The 27846-nt window shown below is 39.8% G+C and overlaps 1 protein-coding gene across 1 annotated transcript in view; it reads left to right on the top strand.

Annotated features, from left to right (window-relative positions):
* Positions 1 to 27846, top strand: part of ARHGAP10 (Rho GTPase activating protein 10) — a 265531-nt gene that overhangs the window by 116161 nt on the left and 121524 nt on the right. The window contains exons 8-11 of the mRNA XM_079771261.1: positions 3291 to 3420; positions 4493 to 4599; positions 6629 to 6723; positions 26712 to 26793. Coding sequence (XP_079627387.1) covers positions 3291 to 3420; positions 4493 to 4599; positions 6629 to 6723; positions 26712 to 26793 — 414 coding nt within the window. The remainder of the gene's footprint in view (positions 1 to 3290; positions 3421 to 4492; positions 4600 to 6628; positions 6724 to 26711; positions 26794 to 27846) is intronic.

The raw sequence follows: 27846 nt of genomic DNA, 5'->3' as shown, positions 1-27846 counted from the left end.
AGAGACTAGAAATATAAATTTGGAAGGCATTTTGGGGAGCCAGAGGAGACCTAATTTCAGTAACCAAGTTCTCTGAACCTCTGGACCCCTAGATTTTTATTAGCACAAATCGCCCTAAAGCAAAGCAGATATACATATCCAAGGTTAAGGTTTGGTATACGGTAGGCATTGTCAGATTGGAGGAACTGCCTTTGGCTGTTCCAGTAGCAGGCAATAGTATATGCAGATCTTCAGGTTTGGGGAAATGCTTTCGGCTATTCCAGCAGGCAACAGTATGTATTCAGCCCTGCTGAATATAGAAGCCCTTCACCCTTTTGAGGACTTCTTGCATTTTATTATGCCCTGCTGGAATTAGCTTCTGGCAGCTATTAGCTAATTCTTTTTAATGGTTTTATTGATTTTTAGATGGAGAGGAAGGGAGAGGGATAGAGAGATAGAAACATCATACCAGCACCTTTGAAACACATCATTCATTTTATCTCACCTGCTATACCTCAGTACTGCTGTGACCTACTCATATCTTGGCCATTCATTTCATTTCCTAATCATATCAGCTTTTAGCATATTAAAGGGAAAACTACATATTGCTGAACAAAAAACCAGTTGTGTGTTATTTTCTTTGCTGTGTATATTTATGTATTTAAGGAAATATATGCACATGTTAAAACCAAATCTTAGACTTAGCTACCTGTGTGATATAGCATTATAGATAATTTCGGCCAACTTTTTAGTATTTTACTATAATAAAAATAGCAATACTATTTTATAATCAGGAAAAAGGTAAAAGTTATTTAAAAGGCAAAACAACCTATTTCCTCCAATTTGATTTCACCTTTTCTATAAAATGCTTAGATTGTTTTTTTTGGTTTTTTTTGAGAGAGATTGAGTCTTTATCTATTTTCCATGAGTAATAAATGGAAAGCAAAAAAGAGCCAGATGGCTATTAGAAAATAGATTATGTATCCCTGGCAGGTGTGCTCAGTGGTTAGAGTGTTGGCCCTCACACAAAAGGTTCTTGGGTTTGATTCCTGGTCTAGGACACATACCTGGGTTGCAGGTTCATCCCCCATTCAGGTCGGGGCGTGTTCAGGAGGCAACCAATCGATGTGTCTCTCTCACATCGATGTCTCTCTCTCTCTCTCTCTCTCTCACCTCTCTCTCTCTCTCTCTCTCTCTCTCTCTCTCTCTCTCTCTCCCTCTCTCCCTCCCTCCCTCCCTCCCTCCCTCTCTCCCCCTCTCTCCTGGTCCTCCCTCTCCCTCCCTCCCTTCCACTCTCTCTAAAAACCAGTGGAAAAAATATCCTTGGGTGAGGATTAATAACAACAATAAAAAAAGAAATAGATTATGCACAAGAATGTAAATTTCATCAAAATTTAAAGCATATTTTAAAAAATCAACTTTACATTTCTGTGATATCTTTCCCCAGGGAAATATGGGGAAGGAGAGTAGAATAGAATTCTTGGAGGAAGGTACAACTTGAGAAATTTTAGGATTCATGAAGAATCCCTAGAAGATAGGAAGAATGGTTAAAAAAAATTTAAGAATATGCAGAAATGTTTTTTGCTACAGTGTTGTGAGAATAGTAGACCATCAAAACAGACCATTAAAAAAAGAGATTGGACTGGTCATGTAAAAATACGAACGTGGTTATTTCTGAGGGGTGGGCTTACCGTCTTTTTATTTTGTTGTACCTTTTCCTTTTGTCCCTCTCTTTGTTTTATAATGTTGTGGACTCTGCCCAGATCTTGGTTTCTAAATACTACCCTCTACTAGTAGGAACAAGGGCTTCTTTGGGGAAATGGCTGATTTTAGGCCTGGGCCAGCATGAGGTGAACCCGGGGCTCCTTGGATCAGAAAGGATGGGATCACTCAGAGGATTAGGGGGCATGTCAAAAGACACAGGTCAAGTCTAGGACAATTTGAACATAAATAATGAGAGTATTGGGTAAATAGGAATGTGTGTGTATATGCCCACATCTGTACATATATGTGGTATGCACATACATATGTGTGTGTGTACATATATATGTATAAAACATAGAGATGGAAAGAAGTGAGTGTTGAAAGAAATCTGGGCAAGTGACCAAGGCGAATAAAGTCAGGGTGTGGTCAGGTTAAGATAAGAAACCCTGGATTCAGGAGAATGGGAAATGGCCATTATCACATGAGCCCCACCCGCTTTGCAGCCTTGTAAGTTCTTTTAACACATACACAGATCTTTTATTTTTTGTACTTTATTTTATTTGTTTTTCTTTTATTTATCTTTATTGTCGAGTGTATTACAGATGTCGTCCCCCCTCCCCCCATTGGTTCCTGCCCCACCCCACCCCGGGCCTTCACCACCCTATTGCATTTCTCTGCAGACCTGTTTTCCCTGTTACAACCACGTCTGTCAGACTCCCCATCCCCCTAAAAATGTCTACCATTCTTCCATTTTTCTGCTCTTAGGACCCTTGGTAACCCCTTTCATTATAGGGAGGAGAGAGGAGGAATTTCAATAGTAATTTTTCATCTCAGTGCCTCCGCAGCTTCACATCAGCAGTTTTTCGAATTAATACAGTTATTTTTGAGTGTGGACGAGAGCGAGGTCCAGACACGCGCTGGGGCTGACTCCTCACAGTCGCCTTGGAAATGCTTTGTTAGTGTAGCCGCTTGGCAGAGATATTGGGTTCAGAAATGAGATTTGTCCCCTCAGCTATAGGAGACATTATTTGTAGGTGAGATTCCCCCCTCCCCTCCCCCCTCCTCCCCATTTCTGAGAAGAAATGTCATTTTCAAGTGCAGTTGCCTTGACCTGGAAAAAACGATGCTCATATTTAACTTTAAAAGAAGGAAGATTTTCAGGTTCTGAGCACTTGGACATGTTGCTAGTATAGTAGTGATAAGGAGTCAGGTTGATTGTTGTGAAGGAAAGACTTCCAGGATCGATGCTTTATGACCTGCATTGTGACAAATGCTAAGATTTAGTAGAATTGTGAGAAGTGGATGCAGGGATTCTTACGTTGAGTAATAGAATTATTCTTGATGTTAGTAAGCTTCTCAAGTAAGTAATCTCTAGTTACTTTGACTCCTCTATTTGTTACTTTACCACCACCCCCTTCCCCTTTTCTTAACAAAGAGGCACACTGGAAAGGCTGGGTATATTATGAGAAATATATAGAAAAATGCTACAAATTTAATTATAGTTATCCAGAGACTTAAAAATATACATAAAAAAACCCCACAAAAAAACAACAACAAAAAACTCGTGTGAGAACTTAAAACATGCCTGTGCTTTTTATCCATTTCAGACTCGGAATCGTTTTGAAGGAACGAGGTCGGAAGTGGAAGAGCTTATGAACAAAATACGACAGAATCCCAAGGACCACAAGCGAGCCAGCCAGTTCACGGCCGAAGGCTACCTGTATGTGCAGGAGAAAAGTAAGAGGCCGCCAACAGGGAGGGATGACTCCTTAGGAATTATTTTAAAACTTCTTATTGTAATGATTGTATTTTTGGAATCATTGTTCCTACCACTTTGCCTCCTCCCATCTAGAAGTTGTATTTGCATTTTTTTGGGAAATGCATTCCTGCTCCAGGGAGGGTTCTGTGAGCACTGGGCTTTCGGGCACACCCCTGAATTCTGCACCAGACGCTGCTAAACTAGCTCCTGAGGGAGCCAGAACTCGGCATAGGCTGAAAGCGAGGTGGGGTGTTCTCCTTTCACCTACTCTCCTTAACACCAACTATCTCTCTCTCTCTCTCTCTCTCTCACCCCCCCCCCCCTTATATAGTTGTCCTTCAATATCTTCAGGGGGATTGATTCCAGGACCCCACAGATACCAAAATCCTCGGATGCTCAAGTCCATATTTAAAATGGGGTAAAACAATGCCTAGTACATATGCACACCCTCCCATCTCTCCCCTCCCACAACCGTACTTCTCCTTGTTGAAGTCATTTTTAAAAAAAAAAATGTTTTCATTTATTTCAGAGAAAGGAAGGGAGAGGGAGAGACAGATACAATGAAAAGTAACTAGAGCTAGCTGTTGATAACAACACACTTTGGTTCTCTAATTCTAATCTCTGTCCCTGTCTCTTTCTTCCTTCCTCCTCCCCCTTCCACTCTCTCTAAAAATCAATGGAAAAATATGCTCAGGTGAAGATTAACAAAAATAATAATAATCGCATTTATTAAATCGAATTCTTGAAACCCGCATGAACTCTTAATACCTAGACCCAAACAAATACAGCTTACAACTAAAAGACTTACAGGTCTGAGATAACAGCCCAGCAAACTGCTTGAAAAGCGTGTCTTTAACTCCTTCCGTGTTGCTCAGATGAGCTCTCTGGTTTCCCCCTTTCATTAGGATGAGCGGTTTTTGCCGATTTGTTTCCTTGAGCGGTCTTACCTGTGGCTTACTGGGTTTTTCCTCTTTAGTAATGAGGAGCTCTGCACATTTGCTTATTTCTGAGGAAACATAGAAAGTTCTATTTTCCTATTTCTTGTGTCAGGGCCTGCCCCATTCGGGTCCAGCTGGGTCAAACACTACTGCATGTATCGGAAGGCGGCCAAGAAGTTCAACATGATCCCATTTGAGCACAGATCTGGTGGGAAACTTGTAAGTATTTGATTTCACACTCTGTGTTCTGTGGGAGGGAGTCTTTGAGGGCGTCGCTTCAATGGCGTTCATCTTCACTGATGGTAAATACATTTTACTTCATTTTTTAGGATTAAAATGTGTTTTTTTGGTGTGTGCACGTGTGTTCCTAAATAAAATAGGCCAGGGAACAACACTTCATGGTTTTTTACTTGACTGCATGGGTGTCTGTGGTGAGATGTATTGTGTTTTTAAGAGAGAGTAGAAACCTCTCACATCACTGTTGTTGGAAGATAAACCTAGCACCTACCACAAGTTGTCATCACAGTGTCTGCACGCAGATCTGACCTGCGCACGTGTATCCGCACCCTGAAACATGATAGAGGGGATGATCTGTAATGAATTTCACTATGTTTCCCTTAGACCCGTGGTCGGCAAACTGCGGCTCGCGAGCCACGTGCGGCTCTTTGGCCCCTTGAGTGTGGCTCTTCCACAAAATACCACGGCCTGGGCGAGTCTATTTTGAAGAAGTGGCGTTAGAAGAAGTTTAAGTTTAAAAAATTTGGCTCTCAAAAGAAATTTCAATCGTTGTACTGTTGATATTTGGCTCTGTTGACTAATGAGTTTGCCGACCACTGCACTAGACTTTCCAGGTTCTTACTTAGGGAGGCCCCACTTAGTTTCCTCTTCCCGTAGGAAGGAACGGCAAAACCTCAGAATGGCAAGAGAAGAGCAGGAAGCCCTGGCGCTGGCTGTGTGGGGAAGGTGATCTGCATTTGTGTTTTCAGTAGAAGCTGCAGCTCAGAGCAGTATTCAGGGGCCTGGGGACAAAGGTCTTCCCACCAGCGTTGAACATCATTGGTGACACATTTTAAGAAAGAAGTGTTTGCTGGGTGGACAGGCATACTTTTGCTTATGTGACTGCAGAGCTAACCTATGAAAAAGAAGAGTTCAGGTGGCTTAGACTACGAACACATTTCTGTAGTCATGACACAGACATGGAAAATCAGGTTTATGGACAAGAGGAGGAAGTGAGTATGCCACTCTCCAAGGCTGATGGGGTTAGGACGGGGCCGGAGGTGAGTCTGAGTTTCCTTTCAGAACTAATTCAAGTCCTAGGTCCTGTCTGCTGAGTGATGTCTGTTTTAGCCACCAAATAACAAAAAATACATTGTATCAGTAGTGACTGTGACATTTTGAATATTTGTATATTTGAATGTTCATTGAATATTATCGGGAGATCCTTAGTCTAGAAAATGTTAAAATGTTCTAGGAGTAGCCCGACTTCTCACAGTTCTTCACCGAGGACCTGCGTTCCTGCATTGCCTCTTTTTAATGCTTTTAGAGAGGATGGTTTAGGGAGGTAAACAAGTACCATAAAAAAATTAAGAAAAGATAAAATTCAGGATGTTCACTTAGGAAACAGAAAAACCATGTAGATTGAGTGGTTCTAGCTTTAGATGACCCGGATTGCTAATCTAGGGCCCTTCGTGCACTTCTAGGTAAGTTCCAGACTGTTCTGAATTCTTTTGCGCTTTTTCTCATGTAATCCCTACCACACCTCTATCAGATAGATGCCATCCTTCCCCCTTTATGATGGGGAACTGGGACGTAGAGAACTTAAGTGACCTCCCAAGTTCACATAGTTAGAATCAAATTTTTATAGGTCAAAATGGTGACATACTGGCTATTTCACATGGTATACTATACTAGGCAATAAAAACACACTATTCTTCTTTTTAAAAGAATACAACAAGAGAGTAATAAATATTCTAGCATGCGGAAAATGTTTTGTTCGTGTAGCTCTTAAAATGAGCCCTTCTGAGGTCTTATTTAATGTTGTCGTCGCCGAAGCAGGATCTAGAAACCCCCAAGGAAAGGAGAAGGACAAAAGTGGTTAAGATTCTAAATGGAAACTAGTTTGGAAGATAATATGTAGGACAGAGGGGCTCAAAATCTTTTTCTCTCTCCTTGCTCCCAATACAGGGCGCCTCAGTGTGCATATGTTTATGCTGTGGTTTCTGAGAATGTTTAAAACGATTCTTTGCAGGGGGACGGAGAGGTGTTCTTTCTGAGAGAATGTACCAAGAGGCACACAGACTCCATTGACAGACGATTCTGTTTTGACGTAGAAGTTGCTGACCGGTAAGTGACTGGGATTATTAGACTTCTGAAAAGAACCATTTGAAAAAATGATTTAAAAAGATATAGACATAAATTGCAACTGAGCTTTCCAGGATCTGAAGAGAATGTTATCTTGTGACATGTCCCGCCTATGTGTTACTCACTGTGAGCTGTTAGTTGGTTCCCTGCGTTTAGCCACAGAGGGATAGCTCGATCGCGGCTGACATTTGGAGTCATTCTAAGCAGTGTCGTCACTTGAAAAATAACCTTGGGCCCTGGCTGGTTTGACTCAGTGGATAGAGTGACAGCCTATGGACTGAAGGGTCCCGGGTTCGATTCTGGTCAAGGGCACCTGCCCGGGTTGCAGGCTCGATCCCCAGTAGGGGACGTGCAGGAGACAGCCGATCAATGATTCTCTCTCATCATTGATGTTTCTCTGTTTCTCTCTCTCCCTCTCCCTTCTCTGAAATCAATAAAAATATATTTAAAAAAATAACCTTGGCATTTCATTGTTGATCCCGTGCCGAAGATGTGGCACTAAAGGAATAATGGGGGAAAGTAAGGAAGTGGGTGGCAAAGCTAAATAGAGGTGCTGGTGACTGTTCACACGGAACAGTATTCTTTGTTGTGTGTGGGAATTTTCAGTGTCTGTGCCCTATATGTGAGGGAGGGTCTCAGGATACTCTGTTAAAAGATTACTGTATTTTTCTTATGGTATGACTTTCTGTTGTTTGCTTATGAAAGAATCTTTGCCAGAGAGAAGGAAGGAAGAAAAAGGAAAAAGTCCGCCTGTTCCTATTACTTCGCGTCTGGCATTTATTTCTGTGTCCTCCGGGGGCACCGAGGGACATTGCAGTCCTGGGTTTTGCTTTGTTTTCTCTCCACGGCGGGCGGACAGCATGGTGGCTCCCTGCAAGCCCTGGTTTTGGGAACAGTGGTGTTCAGATAGGGCCGTTGCATATTTGTATCATAAAAGTTTTACATATGAGTGTTTGTTTTTTTTAAAGCAGAAGTTTATTTCAGGTCAGGACCTAAGAATACAAAAATAACTCATGCTTCTTCTTCCTTTAGAAGATACAACTAAGTCTGTGGGGTTGGTGCGGAGAGGGGAGATCTGTGCCTCACTTTCTAGTAAATGAACTGAGGCCAGGGAGATGAAGATGTGCCCTTAAGCACCAGGATGCAGTTGGCACTACCATGAGAAGGACAGGAGCTTAGTAAGTATTTTGCCAAGATTGATTAAAAAAGTGAAGGAGAATGAGCAAAAGAAGTTACATTTCAAAGCCAGTGAGGACTGGTTCAAAACTTCAAGAAGAGGTTCCAGCTGCGTAATACGACTCCTGTGTGCAAACACCCACAGTAACGCGTGCTGCGCCCTTTCTAAGTTCCAGACAGTGTTCTGAATTCTTCTGCGCCTTTTCTCATTGAATCGGGTAGATGTTATCCTCGCCCTTGATGATGGGGACCTTGTACATAGAGAACTCAGTTGACCTCCCAAGGTCACGGAGCTAGGAAGTAAATGAGTGGAGACACTCCTGTATTCTGCCTCCAAGCCCCAGCTCTTATCCATTGTGCCCCAGGCCCGAGTTTTACTTTGTAATCCTGACGTGTCCTACATAACTGAGAAAGTTGAGTCAGCAGTGACACCAACTAGAAAATGTGCTGCAGGAGGTTAATTTGGTTTGTTTTGAAAGCAGGCTCCTTCTAGTTCTTCATATATATTGCTCCAATACAATTTATATTATTTTTGCTTAACTCTATATCTTCTCTAAAACCGTGATCACACCAAGTGCTCTTCATCAGCCATGATCCTTATGATGATCGTGACCTCTTCACCCCCTCACAGAAATTGAGTTGGGCTCGCTATGGAGTTATTTTTATCTGGAGAAGATAATACCTTGTAAGGAGACTCTTGGAAGACCTTAGAGTTGATTTATCCTAGTGGTTCAAACTGGTTTAAAGGGAGTCCTCTTTTCAAATAAAATTTTGTGCGTATATAAAACAAGAAAAATCTGGAGAAGGCAGTGTCTGTGCTTGGAGGTCTCTACCCTAATTCTGGGGCTTCGAAGGCATATTTAATGAAAAGTTTGAACGAAGTAGGCTCTTATTTTTTGATTCTTTCCCTGCTTCCTGGCCGGTGGACTACTGGGAAGTATAGGTAATTTGTCCCTTGTCTATTAGATCATGAATTCCATGCGGGTGGGTACCCCATCTCAGTATCATTGGGTACTGGAGAACCAAAAGCAGTGCTTTTTGTATGGTGGGCATTCACCAGACTTGTTCTGGATTAAGTGACATTGAATTGTTGCTTAGCAGCGATAGAATTGGGATTAGATCCAGTCAGGCAACTGTCAGTCAACCATCCTTTTCTTCTGGACCACATGCAGCACTGAGCTCCAGTGTGTTCATTTTGCCTAAAGGAAGTGAGCGTAACCCATTTTCGAGCACGTGAGGCTTGTGAATGGGTTTCTGATGGGATTTGTACAGAGTTCTTATTGGGTACCTTCATATAGCAATTTCACAGTTGATTGCACATGTTTACTCTAAATATATTGTATCTTCTCTTCTGGTATTAATTTTTGCTGCTTTTTATTCCTTGAGTTGGAAAACAAGTCAGATAACATAGGCTTGGGTAGGGAATCTTTTTTCTGCCAAGGGCCATTTGAATATTTATAACATCATGAGGGCCATACAAAATGATCAGCTTAAAAATGAGCCTGATATATTTGGTCAAACGTTTACTTAACTCACCCCTAATGCCTCAGCAGGGCCAGACCAAATGATTTTGCGGACCGTATGCAGCTCGAGGGCCAGACGTTCCCCACCCCTGCAATAAGCGATACTTCATAAACGGCAAACATGGAGCCTGGGCTTGCTTTGGTCTGTGTGCACGTAAATACAGAGCTTTCACTTAATTGTTGCATGAGTTCAGATCAGATTTGATTCCATGTAACAGAAAAACTACAGCAAGGTGGCTTAAATCAGGTAAAAGTTTATTGTTTCCTCATGTTCAGGAAGCCTAGAGAGGTGGTCAGGGAATGGCTGATAAGCTGCTCCCTGTTGTGCATGGTTTGCCTTCCTAATCACTTTAGGCCCAAGGTGCCTGCTCCCATTTATCACATGGCATTGTCTTTTGTTGTAGGAACACTTTCTGGAGGTTACACGCCACTGTTGCTCACATACCATTGGGCTAAATGGAGTAGTATCGTTACACCTAGTTGCAAGGGAGGTTCAGAAATTGCGATCTTTTGTTTCTAGACATCTATATGCTGTTCTAATAGTTGGAGAATCTATTACTGAGAATGAAAGGAGGGTGTCTGGTGTATATGTATTTATGCGTGTGGGCGTGTGCGTGCATCTGTCTGTCTGTCTCTGTGTGTGTCCAATTAACCATTGCTGCTTTCATTATCAATGGTTTGATGAATGTGTGCTTCATTTTCCTCCCCTAAATTCACTAAAAGATTGACTATTTCAGCTAAAATAGTGTTTTTAACCACACCTGTGCTTAAAAAAATGAAAAGATAAACCCAAGGATTAGGAGAAAACACTTGCAAGTTATATATCTCATAAGGCACATAAGATAGCACTTCACCCCCACTCGGAGGGCTACAGTGAAAAAGTCAGATAATAAGTGTTGGTGAGTCTGTGGAGAAATTAGAACTCTTATACATTGATGGTGGGAATTTGAAATGATGTCACTGTTTAGGAAAACAGTTTGGCAATTCTTCAAAAAGTTAAGCATAAAGTCACCCTATGACCTAGAAATTCTACTTCTAGCTGTATATGCAAAAAACCCAATTTCTACATAAAAACTAGCACATGAATGTTCCTAGCAGCATTATTCATACCAGCCAAAAAAGTAGAAATGACTCAAGTGTCTACCAGCCGATGAATGGATAGATAAGATCCGTACAATCAAGTAAGACCTGTAATAAAAAAGGAATGAAGAACTGACATGTGCTGCAATGGGGATGATCCTTGAAAACAGTATGCCAAGTGAAATAAATGCATCACAGAGACCACATATGTATGATTTCATTTATATGAAACATCCAGAACAGGCAAATCCATGTAGACAGAAAGTAGATTAGTGGCTGCCTACGGCTCGGGGGTTTGGAGGGAAGTGGACAGTGACAGCTAATGAGTATGGTGTTGTTGTTTTTTAGGGGGGAGGGATGATGAAAACATTTCAACATTGATTTTGATGTTGGTTATACAACTGAGTGAATATTTTTAACAAGCCATTGAATTGTATACTCGAAGTAGCTAAAATGTGTGGTGTGAATTATATCTCTATAAAAGTCAAATGAAAGGGAACACAGCTTCAAATGAATACTTACCATAACTAAAACAAGATTCTTAAAAATGACTGTAAACATTGACTCAAGGCCAGCCACATTTCAAATACCATGGGCTGTGAAACGGCCATGTCACTCACTGGAGGCTGGAGAGGAGTGCTGCGTGGAGCTGGTTTCCCCGTGGCAAGCTGTAGTCTTTCAGGAGAGGCTGCTTTCTTCTCTGAAGGGGTGAAACCTACTCCCACCTCTAACAATTGTGTTATATAATGTGCTTTTAGCTTGATTGGCAAGCTTGCCACATGTCCCATTGTGCTGTGACCCCCACACATTTGCCTGATAAATAATTATCATTCTTTGAAATTCTCCCACACATCATATTCAGGCACTGCTGAAAGAAAATGTGCTTCTTCCCATTTCACTCTCATTAATCTGACATTTCAAATATTATATTTTGGTTTGATTTTGCCCTGTTCCTAGTATCTCGCTCTTGGAAGGATGGCAAGATACTTTTTACCTTTGTAATTTACCTCTTTATATTTTAACGAAAATGGTGGGAGGGTGAAGTCTCCTGTGTATTTGAAGCATTGTGCGTTTTGGAATGCTTTTATACCAGTGACTTTGTCATCTGTGTGCATGGAAGTGTACTATTTGTCACTTTGAAAGGGTGGGTTAAGAACGTGTTGCTTCCAGAAACCCATGCAAGTGGACTGAATAATAAGAATGTTATTGTAGCCCTGGCCGGCTTGGCTGGTTAGATAGAGCCTGTGGACTTGGGGGTCCCAAGTTGGATTCCAGTCAAGGGCACATGTCTGGGTTGTGGGCTCCATCCCCAGTGGGGGGCGTGCAGGAGGCAGCCAATCGATGATTCTCTCTCATCATTGATGTTTCTATCTCTTTCTCCCTCTCCCTTCCTGTCTGAAATCAAATTAAAAAAATATTACTGTAGCACATTAGCTGTAGTAGTATTTGTGTTTTATTGTGCATGGTGTTTAGACACCGAAACAGTCGTTCACTGTAATTGGCCCTGTGGATGCAAGACTAAACCAGACACTTAAAAGGTCTGATCTTGGAGAACTTACAGACCAGGAGAGTTTACAAACAAATAGTAGTTCAGAAATCTGTTTAAGGTACTTTGGGAGCTGAGAAGCAATTGGGAATGGGGTTGGCTGGGAAAGCTTTACTAGAAAAATTGATGGTTAAATTGAATTTTGAAGATTTAGTATGTGTTTGGAAGCTCAGAGGAAGTGAGGCCCAAGGTAAAAGGAATTATAGAAGTCTTGAGAAAATATATTGAGATAATTTTTTAAGTCAGAGGTTCTCAACTTGTGAGCGATTTTCTGTCTGGGAACCTTTCTTTGCCTTTTATTGCATTTATTGGGGTGACACTGGTTAACAAATTTTATGGATTGTCACAGCTGGGATGGGGAGGGACTGGGCAGGCCATTGGTGCTGACATCTCGTGGATGGAGGCTGCAGTGCTGCTAGATATTTAGCACAGGCCAGCCCCCTATAGCAAAGGTTTATGTGGTCCCAGATGTTAGTAGTGTTGCTGTTGGGAAGCCCTGCTTTTAAAGCATTAAAGACCAACATCTCCAATAAATGTGTGTGGAAGCAGATGGAACTGTACTGTTTTCTTTTACGTGAATATATTTATGAGGTGCATATTTTAATTAAAAAAAAGTGTAACAGTAGCTTAATTAGTTATAGTTCAGGGGATGATTTAAAGCCAGATGGGAAGGGCTGTGTGTGGCTTTGTCCTATCAGGAATGCTGCATCCTCCAAGAACTCTGAGATTTTAGGTGGAGAGAATAGGAAAGGAAATTATTTTTTAAGTAATTTAGATGGGATTAGTAGAACATGGAACAAATAGAATTAGAAACAGCATCTCATGTATATAGGCTTCTGTGTTTTTCAGAAGGGTAAGAATTTGCCCTATAGATGATGATGTTGGTAGTGGATACTGAAAGCCACATTTTATATTGCTTCCAATATTTAAATAGAAGTATAAATTGACATTAATATGAATTTGTTCTTAAAATGCATGCTGAAGGACATTGGAGTCTGGGTCATGGAAAAGTTTTTAGCTTTTGAATAAAGCTGTAATAATTGTGGACATGTGTTTTCATTTCTCTTGGATAAATATTGTGGAGTGGGATTTCTGGGTCTATGGTGTGTGTGTGTGTGTGTACAGATAAGTATGTATATATTTGTGTATTAGTATATATATGTATGTGTGTATATTTGTATCTATATGTTTGACTTTTTAGGAATTTGACAGTTTTCTAAAGTAGTTTTATCTTCTCACCAGCAATGTATGAGAGTTCCAGTTTTCCACCCTCATACCAACTTTTCATTATGTATTATTTCCCATTTTAGCAATTCATGGCTAGTGATGTTGACTACACCTTTCTTGTGCTTTCTGGACATTTCTATTTCTTCCATTGTGAGGTGTCTATTCAAATATTTTGCTCATTAAAAAAATTATGTTGTAGGTCTTTTTATTTTAAATAACCTGGATACAAATGTTTTATCAAATATATCAATTGTGAGCATTTTCTCAGATCTGTGGTTTGCCTGTTCATTTTCTTCATAGTGTCTTTTGATGAGCAGAATAGTCTAATTTGGCTGAAATGGAATTGATCAGTTTTTTAAAACTTTATTGGTAGAACTACTTGCTCTAAGAAGTCTTCCCCCCCGCCCCCCAGGGTTGCTAAGATATTTCTCCATATTTTCTTAGAAAAGCTTTTTCATTAGTCTATGACTCATGAAAATTTTGAGGAGGATGCATGTAATGATCTGTGGAGGTTGAGTGTTACTTTTTTTTTTCTTATACAGATATTCAGTATTTCTAATGCCATTTGTTGAAAAGGGCTTTCCTGTCATTGAATTATTTTGGCACTTTTGTCGCAAATTATCTGTGTATGTATAGGTCTGTTTCTGTTAATAGATTCTCTATTCTGTTCATTGATCTATTGGTCTGTCCTTTTGTCAATTCCACACTGTCATTATTACTGTAGTTTTATAATAGTAAGTCTTAGCCGGGTTGTGTGATTCCTCTGTTTTTTTTTTTTTTTTTTCAATATCATTTTGGCAGTTCTATGTTCTTTGTGTTTCCATCTAAATTTTATAATCAGTTTATTTTCACAAAATAGCTACAGGCCAATACTATCAATGGTGGAGTATTGATAATTCATGAGTATGACTTTTCATTTATATAGTCTTTAATTTCTCTCAGTAATTGTTTTCAATACAAGGTTCATGGATATCTTTTGTTAAATTTCCCTAAGTATTTTATGTTTCTGGATGTTATTTTGAAAGTCAGGTGTTTTAGATTTCATTTTTCAAAATACTGTTGATACATGGAAATGCAGTTGGTTTTTGTGTCCTATAATATTGCTAAGTTCATGTATTTTTTTTTCTTAGTAGTTTCTTCAGGATTATTTTATGTACACAATGGTATCATATGTGAATAAAGGCAGCTTTCTTTCTCTTCATTCTGTATGTCTTTTTATTTCTTTTTTTGGTCTAATTGCATTGCCAAGACCTCCAATAATATGTTGAATAGAAGTGGTGATTTGGGGCATCTTGCCTTATTCTTGAACTTTAGGGGAAAAGCATTTTTATTTTTTCACTTGTAAAGTACAATGTTAGCTGAAGATTGTAGATGCTTTTATGATGCTGAGGAAGTTTTTGTATATTCCCAGTTTTCATCATGAATAGATGTTGACTTTTGTCAAAGTATTTGTCAGTGTCAATTGAAAGGATCATTAAATAATTTTGTTGAATCTGTTAATAGGTGAATGGCAATGAATTTTCTAAGTGAAACTAACCTTGCATTCCTGAGACAAACTCTACTTAGTCATGCTGTATTAACCTTTATGTATATTGCTGTATTCATTTGGCTTATATTTGGTTAAGGATATTGGTATTTATGTTCATGAGGGCTATTGGGTGTTATATTCTTGTTTTGTAATGTCTTTGTCTGGATTTGACATCGGGGTTATGGTGGCTTCATAAGACATGGGGAGTTTTCATTCTTGCTCTGTTATTTGAAATTGTCTGTGTAATATTGGTATTACTTCTTTCTTAAATTTTCGTGAGAATTTACCAGTGAAGCCATGATGGGCTGAATGTGTGTGTGTGCGCGCGTGTGTGTGTGCGCGTGTGTGTGCGTAGTTTAAAAATTACAAGTTCAGTTTATATAGTGAGTAAAAGGATCATTCAAATTTTCTATTTTTCTTTTGTTAGTTTTGATAAACTGGTTTTTGAAGGGATTTGTTTATTTCTGCTAAGTTGTTGACCTACTGGCATACATTTCTTCATAATAGCCACGTATTTTAATATCTATACGACCTATAGTGATAACTCCTTTTTTCAAGCTTGATACTGGAGATTAAAAAAATTCTTGGTAAGTTTTGCTTAGTTTTTCAATGTTGATATTTATTTTAGATACATCATATTGTCCATTTTATATTTCATTGGTTTCTACTTTTTATTTAGTTTTACTAGCTTTGGATTTTGTTTTTCATTTAATCACTTCTTAAGATGGAAGGGTTGATTTTCCATGTTATTTTTGTTTATTTTGTGTGTTTTATTTTATTTTATTAAATCTTTATTGTTCAGATTATTACAGTTGTTCCTCTGTGGTTTTGAACTCTATATCCAGTAATTTGCTTTCCTCCATTTCTTTCATTTGTGACCTATTTCTTTGTGTCCACTTTTTGGCTGCATCCCTGAGTTGATAGAGTGGCTTTGTTTGCTAGGTGTCCTATAGGGCCCAGTGGCTCAGCCTCTCCTGTTACCTGAGGTGTACACTCTTGGTGCACCCCTTTGTGGGCTGTGTGCACAGTCTTGTTGTAGTTAAGCCTTGATTGTTGTTGGTATCACTGGGAGGAATTGACCTCCAGGCCAATTGGCTGTGAGGATCAGCTGTGTCTGTGATGGGAGAACTTCTGTGCTGGAGACACCCTTACGAGGCAAGACTTGCTTCAGTGGGACTTTGGTGCTCACTGAGTAAGCCCCCTGAGTGTGTCCTTTATGGATCTGAGGAGTTGTAATCTGGATGGTCCTACTCTGACCCCTGGGTACACTGGCTCTTGGATCTCCAAGGAGGTGCTAATTTAGCGTCTACCTGAGGCCACCCAGCAGGAGCTACAGAGAGATCTGCAGATTCCTCTTCTTTGTTTGGGTTTCGGAGGTGCCCAGATGAGGCCCAGCTGTGAAGCAATGCAAGCTGCTGTGGGGCCTTGGGCCTTCTTTTGGATGTTCTGGGTCTCTCTGACTCAGCTGAAGTTTGATAGGTAAGTTTAGATTTCAAAGGACCAGGCCATTCATATGCAAAAGCCTCTGCACACAGCTTGGATGGGGTGGAGTCACATTGTGGAGCAAACAGCAATGGCTTCCTGGGGGCCTCTTAGGTCAGGGCTGATGGGAGTTCTGCCCTAAGTGGCCCCCGGGTCTCAGTGTCCATTGGTAATTGCTGCAAGCACCTCTGAGAGAAAGCTGCCCTTGAGTTCTACCCGCTGCCAGACAGTCCAGTTTCTCTCCGTATGAGTCTGGGTCCTCAGTGTCTCACCCAGAACTGGAGTTCAGAGCAGTCGGGAGCTTGTGTCTCCCTCCGGATTGAAAAAGCCAGCCACGTACTCAGTTGCCAGCCCTCTCCATGCGCGCGTGCCTCTGTACCTCTGCACTTTACTTCCGCAGCTCCTCTGAGTCTCAGTGTGCTTTTCTCTTCCCTTCTAGTTGTAGAATTTCCACTTAGCCAGCCTTCCTGTGGTTCTTGATGATGTCCGTTTTGTCTTTTAGTTGTAGTTTTGAAGTTGTGCGAGGCAACAAGTTCAGGTGTTTACCTATGCCGCCATCTTGGTTTCTCCTTTGTGGTTTTCTATATATAGTATCATGTCATCTGTGAATAAGGACAGTTTTACTTCTTCTTTTCAAATTTGGATGCCTTTTATTTCTTCTTCTTGTCTGATCGCTATGGCTAGTACTTCTAGTACTATATCGTACAGGAGTGGGGAAAGTGGGCATCCTTGTGTTGTTCCTGTTCTTAGGGGAAATGAGTTTAGTTTTTGCCCATTGAGTATGATGTTGGCTGTAGGTTTGTCATATAGGGCTTTTATTATGTTGAGGTATGATCCCTCTATTCCCACTTTGCTGAGAGTTTTTATCAAGAAAGGGTGTTGGATTTGTCAAATGCTTTTTCTACATCAATTGATATGATTAAATGATTTTTGTCTCTCAGTTTGTTTATGTGATGTATCACAGTTATTGATTTGCGGATATTGTACCATCCTTGCATCCCCGGAATAAATCCCACTTGGTCATGGTGTATGATCTTTCTAATGTATTGCTGAATCCAATTTGTTAGAATTTTGTTGAGGATTTTAGCATCTGTGTTCATTAAGAATATTGTCCTATAGTTCTCTTTTTTTTTGTGGTGTCTTTATCTGGTTTTGGGATTAGGGTAATGTTGGCTTCATAGAAAGAGCTTGGAAGTGTGCCTTCCTCTTGAATATTTTGGAATAGTCTGAGGAGGATAGATTTTAGTTCTTCTTTGAATGCTTGGTAGAACTCTCCTGTAAAGCTGTCCGGACCAGAGCTTTTGTTTGCTGGAAGATTTTTGATTGCTGTTTCAATTTTTTTGGTAGTTATTGGCCTATTCAGGGTTTTTTATTCTTCTTGGTTGAGTGTTTGGAGCTTGTATTTTTCTAAGAATATGTCCCTTTCATCTAGGTTGTCCATTTTGTTGGGATAGAGTTGTTCATAGTATTTTTTCATAATCATTTGTATTTCTGTGGGATCAGTTGTTACTTCACCTCTTTCATTTCTGATTTTGTTTATTTGGGTCTTCTCTCTTTGCTTCTTGGTGAGCCTGGCTAGAGGTTCATCAATCTTGTTTATCCTTTCAAAGAACCAGCTCTTGGTTTTGTTGATCTCTTTTTTTTTGTCTCTATGTAGTTTATCTCCCCTCTGATCTTTATTATTTCCTTCCTTCTGCTTATGCTGGGCTTTTCTTCTTGCTCTCTTTCTAAGTCTTTGAGTTTTATGGTTAGATAATTTATTACCATTGTTTCTTGTTTTTTGAAGCAGGCATTAGAACTATGAACTTCCCTCTCAGGACTGCTTTCAGTGTGTCCCATAGATTTTGGATTGTTGTGTTTTCATTGTCATTTGTTGCCATGATGTTTTTTATTTCTTCTTTGATCTCTCTGGTAACCCATTCATTTTTTAATAGCATGCTATTTAGCCTCCAGATGTTTGATTTTTTAAATTGTTTTTATTGTAGTTGACTTCTAGTTTTATGACATTGTGATCTGTGAAGATGCTTGATATAATTTCTGTCTTCTTGAATTTGAAGAGACTTTGCATGTGTCCCAATATATGGTCTATCTTTTGAAAATGACCCATGTGCACTTGAGAAGAATGTACCATATTTTCCGGCATATAAGACGACTGGGAGTATAGAAGATTTTCCTGGGTTAAAAAGTCATCTTATACGCCAGAAAATACGGTATATTCTGTGGCTTTGGGGTGAAATGTTCTGAAGATGTCAATTAATTCCATCTGATCTAGTGTGTCATTTAGGATTGATGTTTCTTTGTTGATTTTTTGTTTAGAGGATTTGTCCAGTGGTGTTAGTGGGACCCCCTACTATGACTATATTGCTGTTAATCTCTCCCTTGATATCCTCCGAAGTTTTTTTTTAATGTATTTGGGTGCTCCTGTATTGGGTGTGTATATGTTTACCAGAGTTATATCTTCTTGTTGGATTGCTCCCTTTAGTATTATGAAGTGGCCTTCCTTATCTCTTGTTATGGCCTTCACTTTGAGATCTAATTTGTCAGATATAAGTATTGCTATCCCAGCTGTTTTTCCATTTCCACTCGCTTGAAAAAACCTTTCTCCATCCCTTCACCATCAGTCTGTGTAAGTCCTTTCTTCCGAGGTGGGTTTCATGTAGATAGCAGATATATGGGTCATGTTTCCTTATCCACTCAGCTACCCTATGTCTTTTGATTGGGGCATTTAATCCATTTACATTTAAAGTTATTATTGATAGGTACTTGTTTGTTGCCATTTTTGTTTTTTATGCCTGTGTTCCTTCTTCGCTTCCTATTTCTTCTTTTTACAGCAGACCCTTTAGCATCTGTTGCATTGATGGCTCGGTGGTGATAAACTCCCTTAGTCCTTTTTTTGTCTGTGAAGCTCCTGATTTCACCCTCAATTTTGATTGATAGCCTTGCTGGGTACAGTATTTTTAGATTCAGACCCTTCCTTTGCATGATTTTGTATATTTAATCCATTCCCTTTTGGCCTGATGTGTTTCTGTTGAGAAATCAGTCGCTAGTCTGATGGGGGATCCTTTGTAGATAACTTTCTGTCTCTCTCTGGTCGCTTTTAAGATTCTTACTTTGTCGTTGGTGTTTGCCAATTTAACCTTTTGCACTTGGATGTCGAGTGTGACTCGACACGGTTAGCATTAGAATAAAGGAATCGAGAAAAACGCAAGCGAGTGCAAAGGGTTAATTATAATGTGCCTTGGCGTCGGACTTTTGTGGTTCATCTTGTTTGGGACTCTGAGCTTCTTGGACTTGTGTGAGTTTTTTCTTCCCTATTTTCTGTCATTATTTCTTCAAACAGGTTTTCTATTCCTTGCCCAGTTTCCTCTCCTTCTGGCACCTTTATTATGTGGATGTTGTTTCATTTCGTGTTGTCCCAAAGTTCCCTTAGGCTCTCCTCCTGTTTTTTTTTTTTTCTAGATGCTGCTCTGCTTGGGTATTTTTTCCTACCTTGTCTTCTAGCTCACTGATGCGGTCCTCCACTTCTTCTAGTCTACTGTTGGTGCTTTCTATTGAGTTCTTTATTGCAATGATGTCGTTTTTCATTTCTTCTAGGTTCTTCTTCATTTTCTCTTGGTTCTTACACATATTGTTGAATTTGTCTTCCATTCTTTTCAGCGACCTTATGACCTTTCTCTGAATTCTTTCTCTGACATATTGCTTGCCTCTATTTCATTTACTTCCTTTTCTGGTGATGCCTCCTTTTCTTTCGTATGTGGGCTGTTTCTTTGTCTCCCCATGATCTCTCCTCTCCTGGTGTCTGGTTATGTAGCTCTGTCTCTCCTGCACTGAATTAAAGGCACAAAGTACAACACAATAAGGCACAACGCACAAGGCACTGAACACAAATGTATACTAATGTATTCACAATACTAATAAACCCAAATAAAGGTGACCATCAGAGAAAAGAGAATTAGGGGATTAAAAAAAAAGAGAGAGAGTGCAAAAATGATATTGAGGAAAGGAAAAAAGTAAGAAAGAAAGAGGATAAAAAAGAAGGGGGAAAAACTATATGGGGAGAAAATTTAATAGAACAACAACTAATCCAAAAAAATGCAAACAACTAACACCCAGAGATGAATGCAAACTACAAACGACAACTAATAACAAGCGAGGAGAGGAAATACAGAAGCAAAAAATAAAAAAATAAAAAAGAGAAACAATCACACAAACAAAAAATACAATCTAATCAACAATAGGACAGAGAGAAAGAAGGGCAAAACTAAACAAAATACAACCAAAAAAAGATAAAAGAAAACAAAACAAAAACAAAACAAAAAAACAAAAACTTACAAAAAAAGGAAGAGAGAAAAAATTGGATAGAGAAGAGAGAAGTGTATATGGACTTGGAGCAGGGGATCAGAAATTAGATATATAAGTAGGATGAATTTTTAACAGGGGGTAAAAAGAAGGAATAGGGAAAATCTAAAGCAGGAATAGTGTAGGAGATACAGGACAACAAAAGGGGAAAAGTGAGGAAGAGAGTATTGGCATAAAGTTAAAGTTGAGATAGAGTAAAATGATGCTAAAGGAAAAGTGAAAATAGAATGTAGAACATTAATCCCAAACTAAAATGAAATAAAAATAAAGAGAAAATAAAATGAAACTTTAAAAAAAAGGTAAAATAATAGTAGTAATAATACCGATTAAAAATAAAAATATAATAATTAAAGAGGTAAAATCAAGTGAGGAAGAAATAAAAAAAATATTTAGTTTCTTAAGTAAAAGATAAAAAATGAAAATGTTCAGTAGTGAAGGTCATTCACTCCCTCTGCTGTTCTGTTTGGCACGCCTGTTTCTTGTCAGGTATTCAGGACAGTATTGAAGTTCCTTGCGTTCCACTGCTCCTCTGTGTGGTACACCACAATCCTGTTTTTAAGCAAGCAGTATTTCTTTGTTTCTCAGCCTGCCTTTAGTTGTATTTACACAAGAGTCAATTTGTGATTCAACCTCTGGGGGGCAGTGTTTCTGTAGTGACATCAGGGCTATATATCCTCTCTACCCAGTATTTAGATTTTGTTTTCCCTGCCACAATTAATACTGGTTTGTGGAGTGGACTGCCCCAGAGCTGGTTTTCTGGTCATTTCTCCCTGCTCTGATCCCCAGGTTCCACAAAAACAACTTTCCCCTGCAGTCTCTGAGAGTGTTTTTAATTGAATGATCCTCTGTACTGGGCTTAGTAATCAAAAGCAAGGACTTAAAGAGTAAAAGGAGCCAGAGTAAGCACATGAACTTGTGACTTTTTTGCCCCGGTACTGCACGTGACTCTGCACAGGTCTGTGCGCACGTCTTTTCCCCCGGCACAGCGCAGCCGGTTTACTGGTAAAACTTCAGGCTGCCTTTCTGTGCCCAGCCCAGCTATGGGTTGATTTCTAGAGTTCCCTTCTGCCAGCAGCCCTGTGGACCCCCTTCCACATTTGTGGACTACGCTGGCCCCAGTGGCCGTGGATTTTGTGGGGCGCAGACTTCCTCTGAACCTCTAGATCCCTCTGCGCACATTTCTCCCTCCAGCCTGGCTCGCAGACCTCACCTTTCTCTGGGAGAAATCTGACCTTTCCTTGAGAAGGTGCAGAGCTTATCTGAGTCTGTGGATTTGCACTGCTTGAGACCCGGTGTTTGTGGGTTCGCAGCTGGCCCCTGGGTGTTGGGGTTGTAGGGTCCCGGTAGGTATCCGATTCTTCCCGGTTGAAGATAAGGCTAGGCTTCCGATCACAGCCACTCTCCCCTTCAATATGGCGTGGTCTCTGCAGAGCCGCTCGCTCCCGGAGAGATTTCAGCAGCAGTGGAGGCTGCCCGTCGGGATCCCCATCCAGCAGTCCCCAACAGTTCCTTGGAATATAGCTGTCCCTCACTCACAAATAGACACTCCCCGTATGTCCACACACTCTCCTTTCGTTCTCTCACTCACACACTATCTTGCAGCCTGCCTTCCTGTTGGCAGCCATCTTTGATCCTCTGCTAATAAACTTTATCTTGAAATCTGCCTTGTTCAATATTAATAGAGCCACATGAGCTTTCCTTTGCTTAGTGTTTACATGGCAAATCTTCATTCACCATTTTTTTTACCTGTCTGTCTTTGTTTAAACTTCGTTGTTTATAAACAGCACATAATTGAGTCCTGCTTTCAAAAAAAATCCAGTCTTTTGATTTTTTATCAGGGTTTTAGTTCATTTATGTATAATGTAATTAATAATTTGTATGTGTTTAAGCCTACCACTGTTTTTTTTCCCTGTTGGTCCTGTTTATTCTTTATTCTTCCTTTACTTTTCAGTGGTTTCAATCTTTTTAGTATTTCATTTAATCTCCTCTGTTTGATTTTTCATTATGCCTCTCTGTGTGTGCATTTTTACTAGTTATCCTAGAGAGTGTAACATCAACTTTGAAATTATCATTGTATCTACATTTTCGTAAACAATATAAGAACCTTATAACAGTATACTTCTAATTATCTATTTTGCTTCTGTGCTCTTGTTATATTTTAATTCTGCCTACACTATTTTAATTCTGCCTACACTATGAACCCAATAACACTCTACAACTTCTAACTTATGAAATCAATAATCAGTAATCTTTTAAAGAAATATAACATTTTACTTATATATACGTATTTCCACACATATATACTAGTATGAGGGGGTGTGTGTGTGTGTGTGTGTGTGTGTATGTGTTGTGTGATTTTTTTTGGGTCTTTTCTTTTTTATACCAACATGTTTATTATCCACTCTGATTGTCTTCATTCTTTTAAGCAGAACTGAATTTTTAACTTGTGCCATTTCCCTGAAGTTCTTTAAGCTAAATTAATTTGAGCATTTCTTGTAATGCAGGACTGCTGGAGAAGAATTCTTAATGTTCTGTCTGTCCGAAACTGTCTTTATTTTGCCTTCATTTTGGATGCATACATAATTCTACAATGAGAGTTTCTTTCCCCCCAGCACTTCAAAGAAGTTGTACCATGTTTCTCAGGCCTCCATTTTTCCCCCATGGCTAGTCATCCATCTTTCTTATTGTTCCCCTATATGCTGTCTTTTGCTTTTGCTGCTTTCAAGATTTTCTTTTTATAATGTGCCTAAGTGTGGTTTTCTTTGTTTTATCCTGCTTGGGGCTTATTGAAATTCTTGGTATGTGAATTGATATATCTTATCAGTTTTGGAAAATCTTAGCCATTATCTCTTCAAATCGTTCTTCTGCTCAATTTTCTCTTTGTTCACATTCTAGGATTCTGATTGCATCATGTTAGACTATTTGATACTTGTTTCAGACAGACCTGAAGGATTTTAATTGATGGAAGTGACTGAGTGACAAGATGGTGAGGCTGATGCCACTGGAAGAAAACTTTTATTACTTAGTTTCCGAGACAATAAGCCAGGTCACGCCATAAAGATCCATGTGGGCAAACATCAGGTTTGGGTCAGGAGTCAAGATTGGCTAGTTTGAATAATATTGGTGAGCACTGGGCTATAGGGGTGGTTTCTGGTTGTCTGGTACCTGGCCCTGGGGTGATATAGGGCAGGGGAAATTGGGTTGGTGGGAATTCAGTAAAGGGAATGGTTGTGGATATAGACTCAGGCTTGGTTGGTTTGCACATGAAAGGTGTCCTTCTGAAGTCTTCATCATTATTTTATTTTCCATTCTTGCATATCCATTTGTCTCTTTTTAATAGTTTCCAATTCTTTGCTGAAATTCCCTTCAGTTTATGCATGCTGGCCACCTTTTTTAGGTTTCTGTCCGATCTCCCCATATCTGGGTTATTTCTAGGTTTGGTTCTCTTGACTTAACTACTTCCTCTTTTGACATTGGGTTACATTTTCTTATTTTCTTGCTTGCCTTGTATTTTTTTTTTTTTTGGTTGAATGCCAGATATTGTGTGTAAGAGCTTAGAGACTAAAGTAATATTTATACCTGATAAAGAGCTTGTCCAGAAGTCTTCGCATCGTAAAAAAAAAAAAAAAAAAAAAGAGCTTGTCCATTTTCCCATCAGGCTACTAATGTGCAAGGCTGTCACTTCAGTTGGTATTGAGCTGATTAATAGCTTTTCTGCCTAGTATTCTTTTGTAATATTAAGAATTTTCTGGTAGAATCTCCTTATGTCTGAATAAAACTGAACAGAGAGAGATCGACCTTTGGTCCTGAGAATCAAATGTGAAGGAAACAGACCAAATAGTTAACTGTGCTGTCTTGGAAGTGGAATTAGGATGGGGTGAAAGTGACTTTCTGGTTTTGTAACAATAAATATGTATTTCTTTCATAAATGAAAATTTAATCATTGCTACCACCTCATGCCCATTAGGATGGCTTTTCCACACAACACAGTTCTCCAGTTCTTTGCAGAGACCAACTGAAGTGTCCTATAACTGAACTCATTCTGACAATAACCAGAGTCAGCATAGATCCCACCAATTAGGGGCTCAGTCCCACAAGCCTGCCCTCTCCCAATATGGTGCCATTTACAAGTCCAGGTCAACACCTGTGCTTTTGGCTGACTGTTTATAAATTGAGGGTTACCATGATCCTCTCGGGTTCAATAATAAGTTGGGCCCTGGCCAGTGTTGCTTCGTGGTTAGAGCATTGGCCAGTCTACCGAAGGGTCTTGGGTTCCATTCCTGGTCAAGGGCACCTGCCTGAGTTAAAGGTTTGCTCCCCAGCCCTGGTCAGGGCTCCGGCAGGAGGCAACCGATCGATGTGTCTATCTCACATGAATATTTCTCTCTCTCAAAATCAATGGAAAAAATATCCTCAGTGAGGATTAACAACAAACAAAAAAAATATATATAGGGATCTCACAGAACTCAGAAAAATAGTTCATTTGCTATTGTCAATTTATTACAGAAGAGGATATTTAAAAATCTATAAATTAACAGCCAGATAGAGAGATATATTGGACAAGGTATGGGAGGCGGGGCTTGGAGCTTCCATGCTCTTTCTGAGCATGCCACACGCCCAGCACCTCCGTGTGTTCGTCAGTTTAGAAGCTGTCCAAATCCTAGGGATTTTTGTAGAGGCTTCCTTGTGTAGCAGATGATTGATCAAATCATTGGCCATTAGTGATTGAGCTCATTTTCCAGCCCCTCTCCTTGCCTAAGAAGGGTAGGGGAGGATAGGGCTTAAAGTTCAAAATTTCCAATCTTGTGGTTGGTTCCCTAGGCAATCAGCCCCCATCATGGGCCTATCCAGGAGCCCCCAGCCTCATCATCTCAATAGTGTGCAAAAAGAGACAGAGATTGCAAAGGTTTTTTAGGAGCTGTGTGTTAGAAAATGGGATCAGAGACCATATATATATTTATTACTATGTCACACCCAGCACTTCTGCTGCTGGGTGTATGCCAAAAGAACTGAGAACAGGGTCTTGAGGAGATCTTTGTATGCCCATGTTAACAGCAGCCTTGTTTACAATAATCCAAAGGCAGAAGCATCCCAAGTGTCCATTGAGAGATGAATGGATGAGCACATGCATACAACAGAATATACAACAGAATATTTTTCAGCTTCACAAAAGAAGGAAATTCTGAAATATACTACTCTATCGATGATGAAAATGGAGGATATTATTCCAAGTGAAATGAGCAAGTCACAAAAAGACAAATACTGTGTGATTCCACTTATACGTGTTAACTAAAGTAGTCAGATTCATAGGCTCAGAAAGTAGAAGGATAGTTGTCTGGCGCTGGGAAGGAAGGGGAATGGGTAGTTCTTTATGGGTACCGAGTTTTAGTTTTAGAAGAGGAAGAGTTCTGGAGCTTAGCTGCTCAAAATGTATTCAACCCTGTTGAACTGTACAGGTTGTTATATTGTAAATCAGAAGACGCCTTAATCAATAAGCCACATTTATTTGGAGTCCTTTTCATTTCGCTAGCGCTAGGGGGCCCAGAGGAAATATTGCTTCTCAAATTCTGGGGCCCAGTATGGTGGAAATCTTTCCTATTTATATGTTTTTCATCTCTTTGTTTTCCAAATTTGGAATGAGACTTCCAGACCTTCTGAGAAAAGGTCCTGTGTGCTGGGACCGGGCCGTGAGACCATATCTCAAGACCTGGCCTGGCGCCAGCACTGACAACTCTGGCTGGGGCATAGTTTATGGCCTCTCTGGAATGGGGAGTAGTCTTATTTTTCCCTATTATTTAAGCAAGCAAACATTTACAGACGCCAGAATAGCAGGGTTAAATTTTAAACAGCAGTTTTTACCCAAGATGGAGGTTACTATGCTTCAAGGTAACATGGTTAAGATCGTAAATTTTACGATGTTTATTTTCTCCTAATTAAAAAATTAAAAAAAAAGAAAGAAACCAAGTTACCATCATAAAACAATAGAGAGTAGAAAAGGAGATTTGTTTTCAGCAGCCGAAGAATAACCTGATTGTTTCATGTCTTTCAGGCCCGGTGTTGCCCTGACCATGCAGGCATTTTCAGAAGAGGAGAGGAAGCAGTGGCTGGAAGCTCTGGGTGGAAAAGAAGCTGTAAGAATAATCAGTGGTTGAGTTTAATTTCAAATCCCGTAGAGTTGACTTGTGTTCATTTTCCTGTTATTTTTATTTTATAATATTTGAAAAAAGTTCCCTGCTGAAACTGGTGCTTGCATTAATCTCAGACCTGTTCAGAATTCGAGTAATTTGGCTTGAGACGGCAGCAGCACAGAGACTGGTGTATCATTAGTTTTTATTTTCGATTTTTCATGACTTGCCACTCTGATTTGCTCTGCTTGGGGAAGTCATCTGAATTCTCCGTTTCTTCTCTGCTACCTGACAGTACTTTGGGTGGTGAACACAATAAAGGCTTGCAATTTATTTTTATCTCAGTGGAGGTGAAATAGTAAATACGAGGCAGGGCAGGCAAGTCCTATAAGCGACTGCTGTAATTACGTTGCTTGCTTTAACAATTGGTGATTTAGCCTAATGGAATACTGTACACAATGTTATGCAGCCTTAGTGAATGGGCCTGTGTATTTGGATCGGTTTGAGGAATAAAGTCAGGAATATAGATCCAGAGGCACAGAAATCCAGTCTGTTTGCGCCACTACTTTCATTTCAGTGGCCTTTGGGAGTTGAGATTGGGCAGATCATGTGTTGAACTGGGGACTTAGGGTCATTATAGAAACAAATCTATATAGAAATAAATCTGTTGCCAAAGGCAGTCTCACCTTGAAGACATATATAACCCTTCTGTAGAGTAAAGAGCCAAGTAATCCATTCGAGATCCACAGATAAAGGCAAGTCTGCAGAAAGAAATACAGTCATGCACTGCAGATATGCACCACATATGCTACGGTGGTCACACAGGATATAATGGAGCTGAAAAATTCCCATTGTCTATCGAAGGCTTTGTGATGTATGACACACATGTTTGTGCAGAGATGCCTTTGTAAACAAACCTACTGTGCTGCCAGTAGTATTAAAGTAGAGTCCCATTTACAATTACTATAGTAGGCTACAGCATCTAGGTATATGCTCACACAATGATACTATCACCTAACAATGCATTCTCAGAACATAGCCCCTTTTGGTAAGCGGCAC

Source organism: Cnephaeus nilssonii (assembly GCF_951640355.1).
Source record: "Cnephaeus nilssonii genome assembly, chromosome: 5".
Classification (NCBI taxonomy): Eukaryota; Metazoa; Chordata; class Mammalia; order Chiroptera; family Vespertilionidae; genus Cnephaeus; species Cnephaeus nilssonii.
Note: the sequence above shows the minus strand (reverse complement) of the source record. Positions and strands in the feature narration are given on the sequence as shown.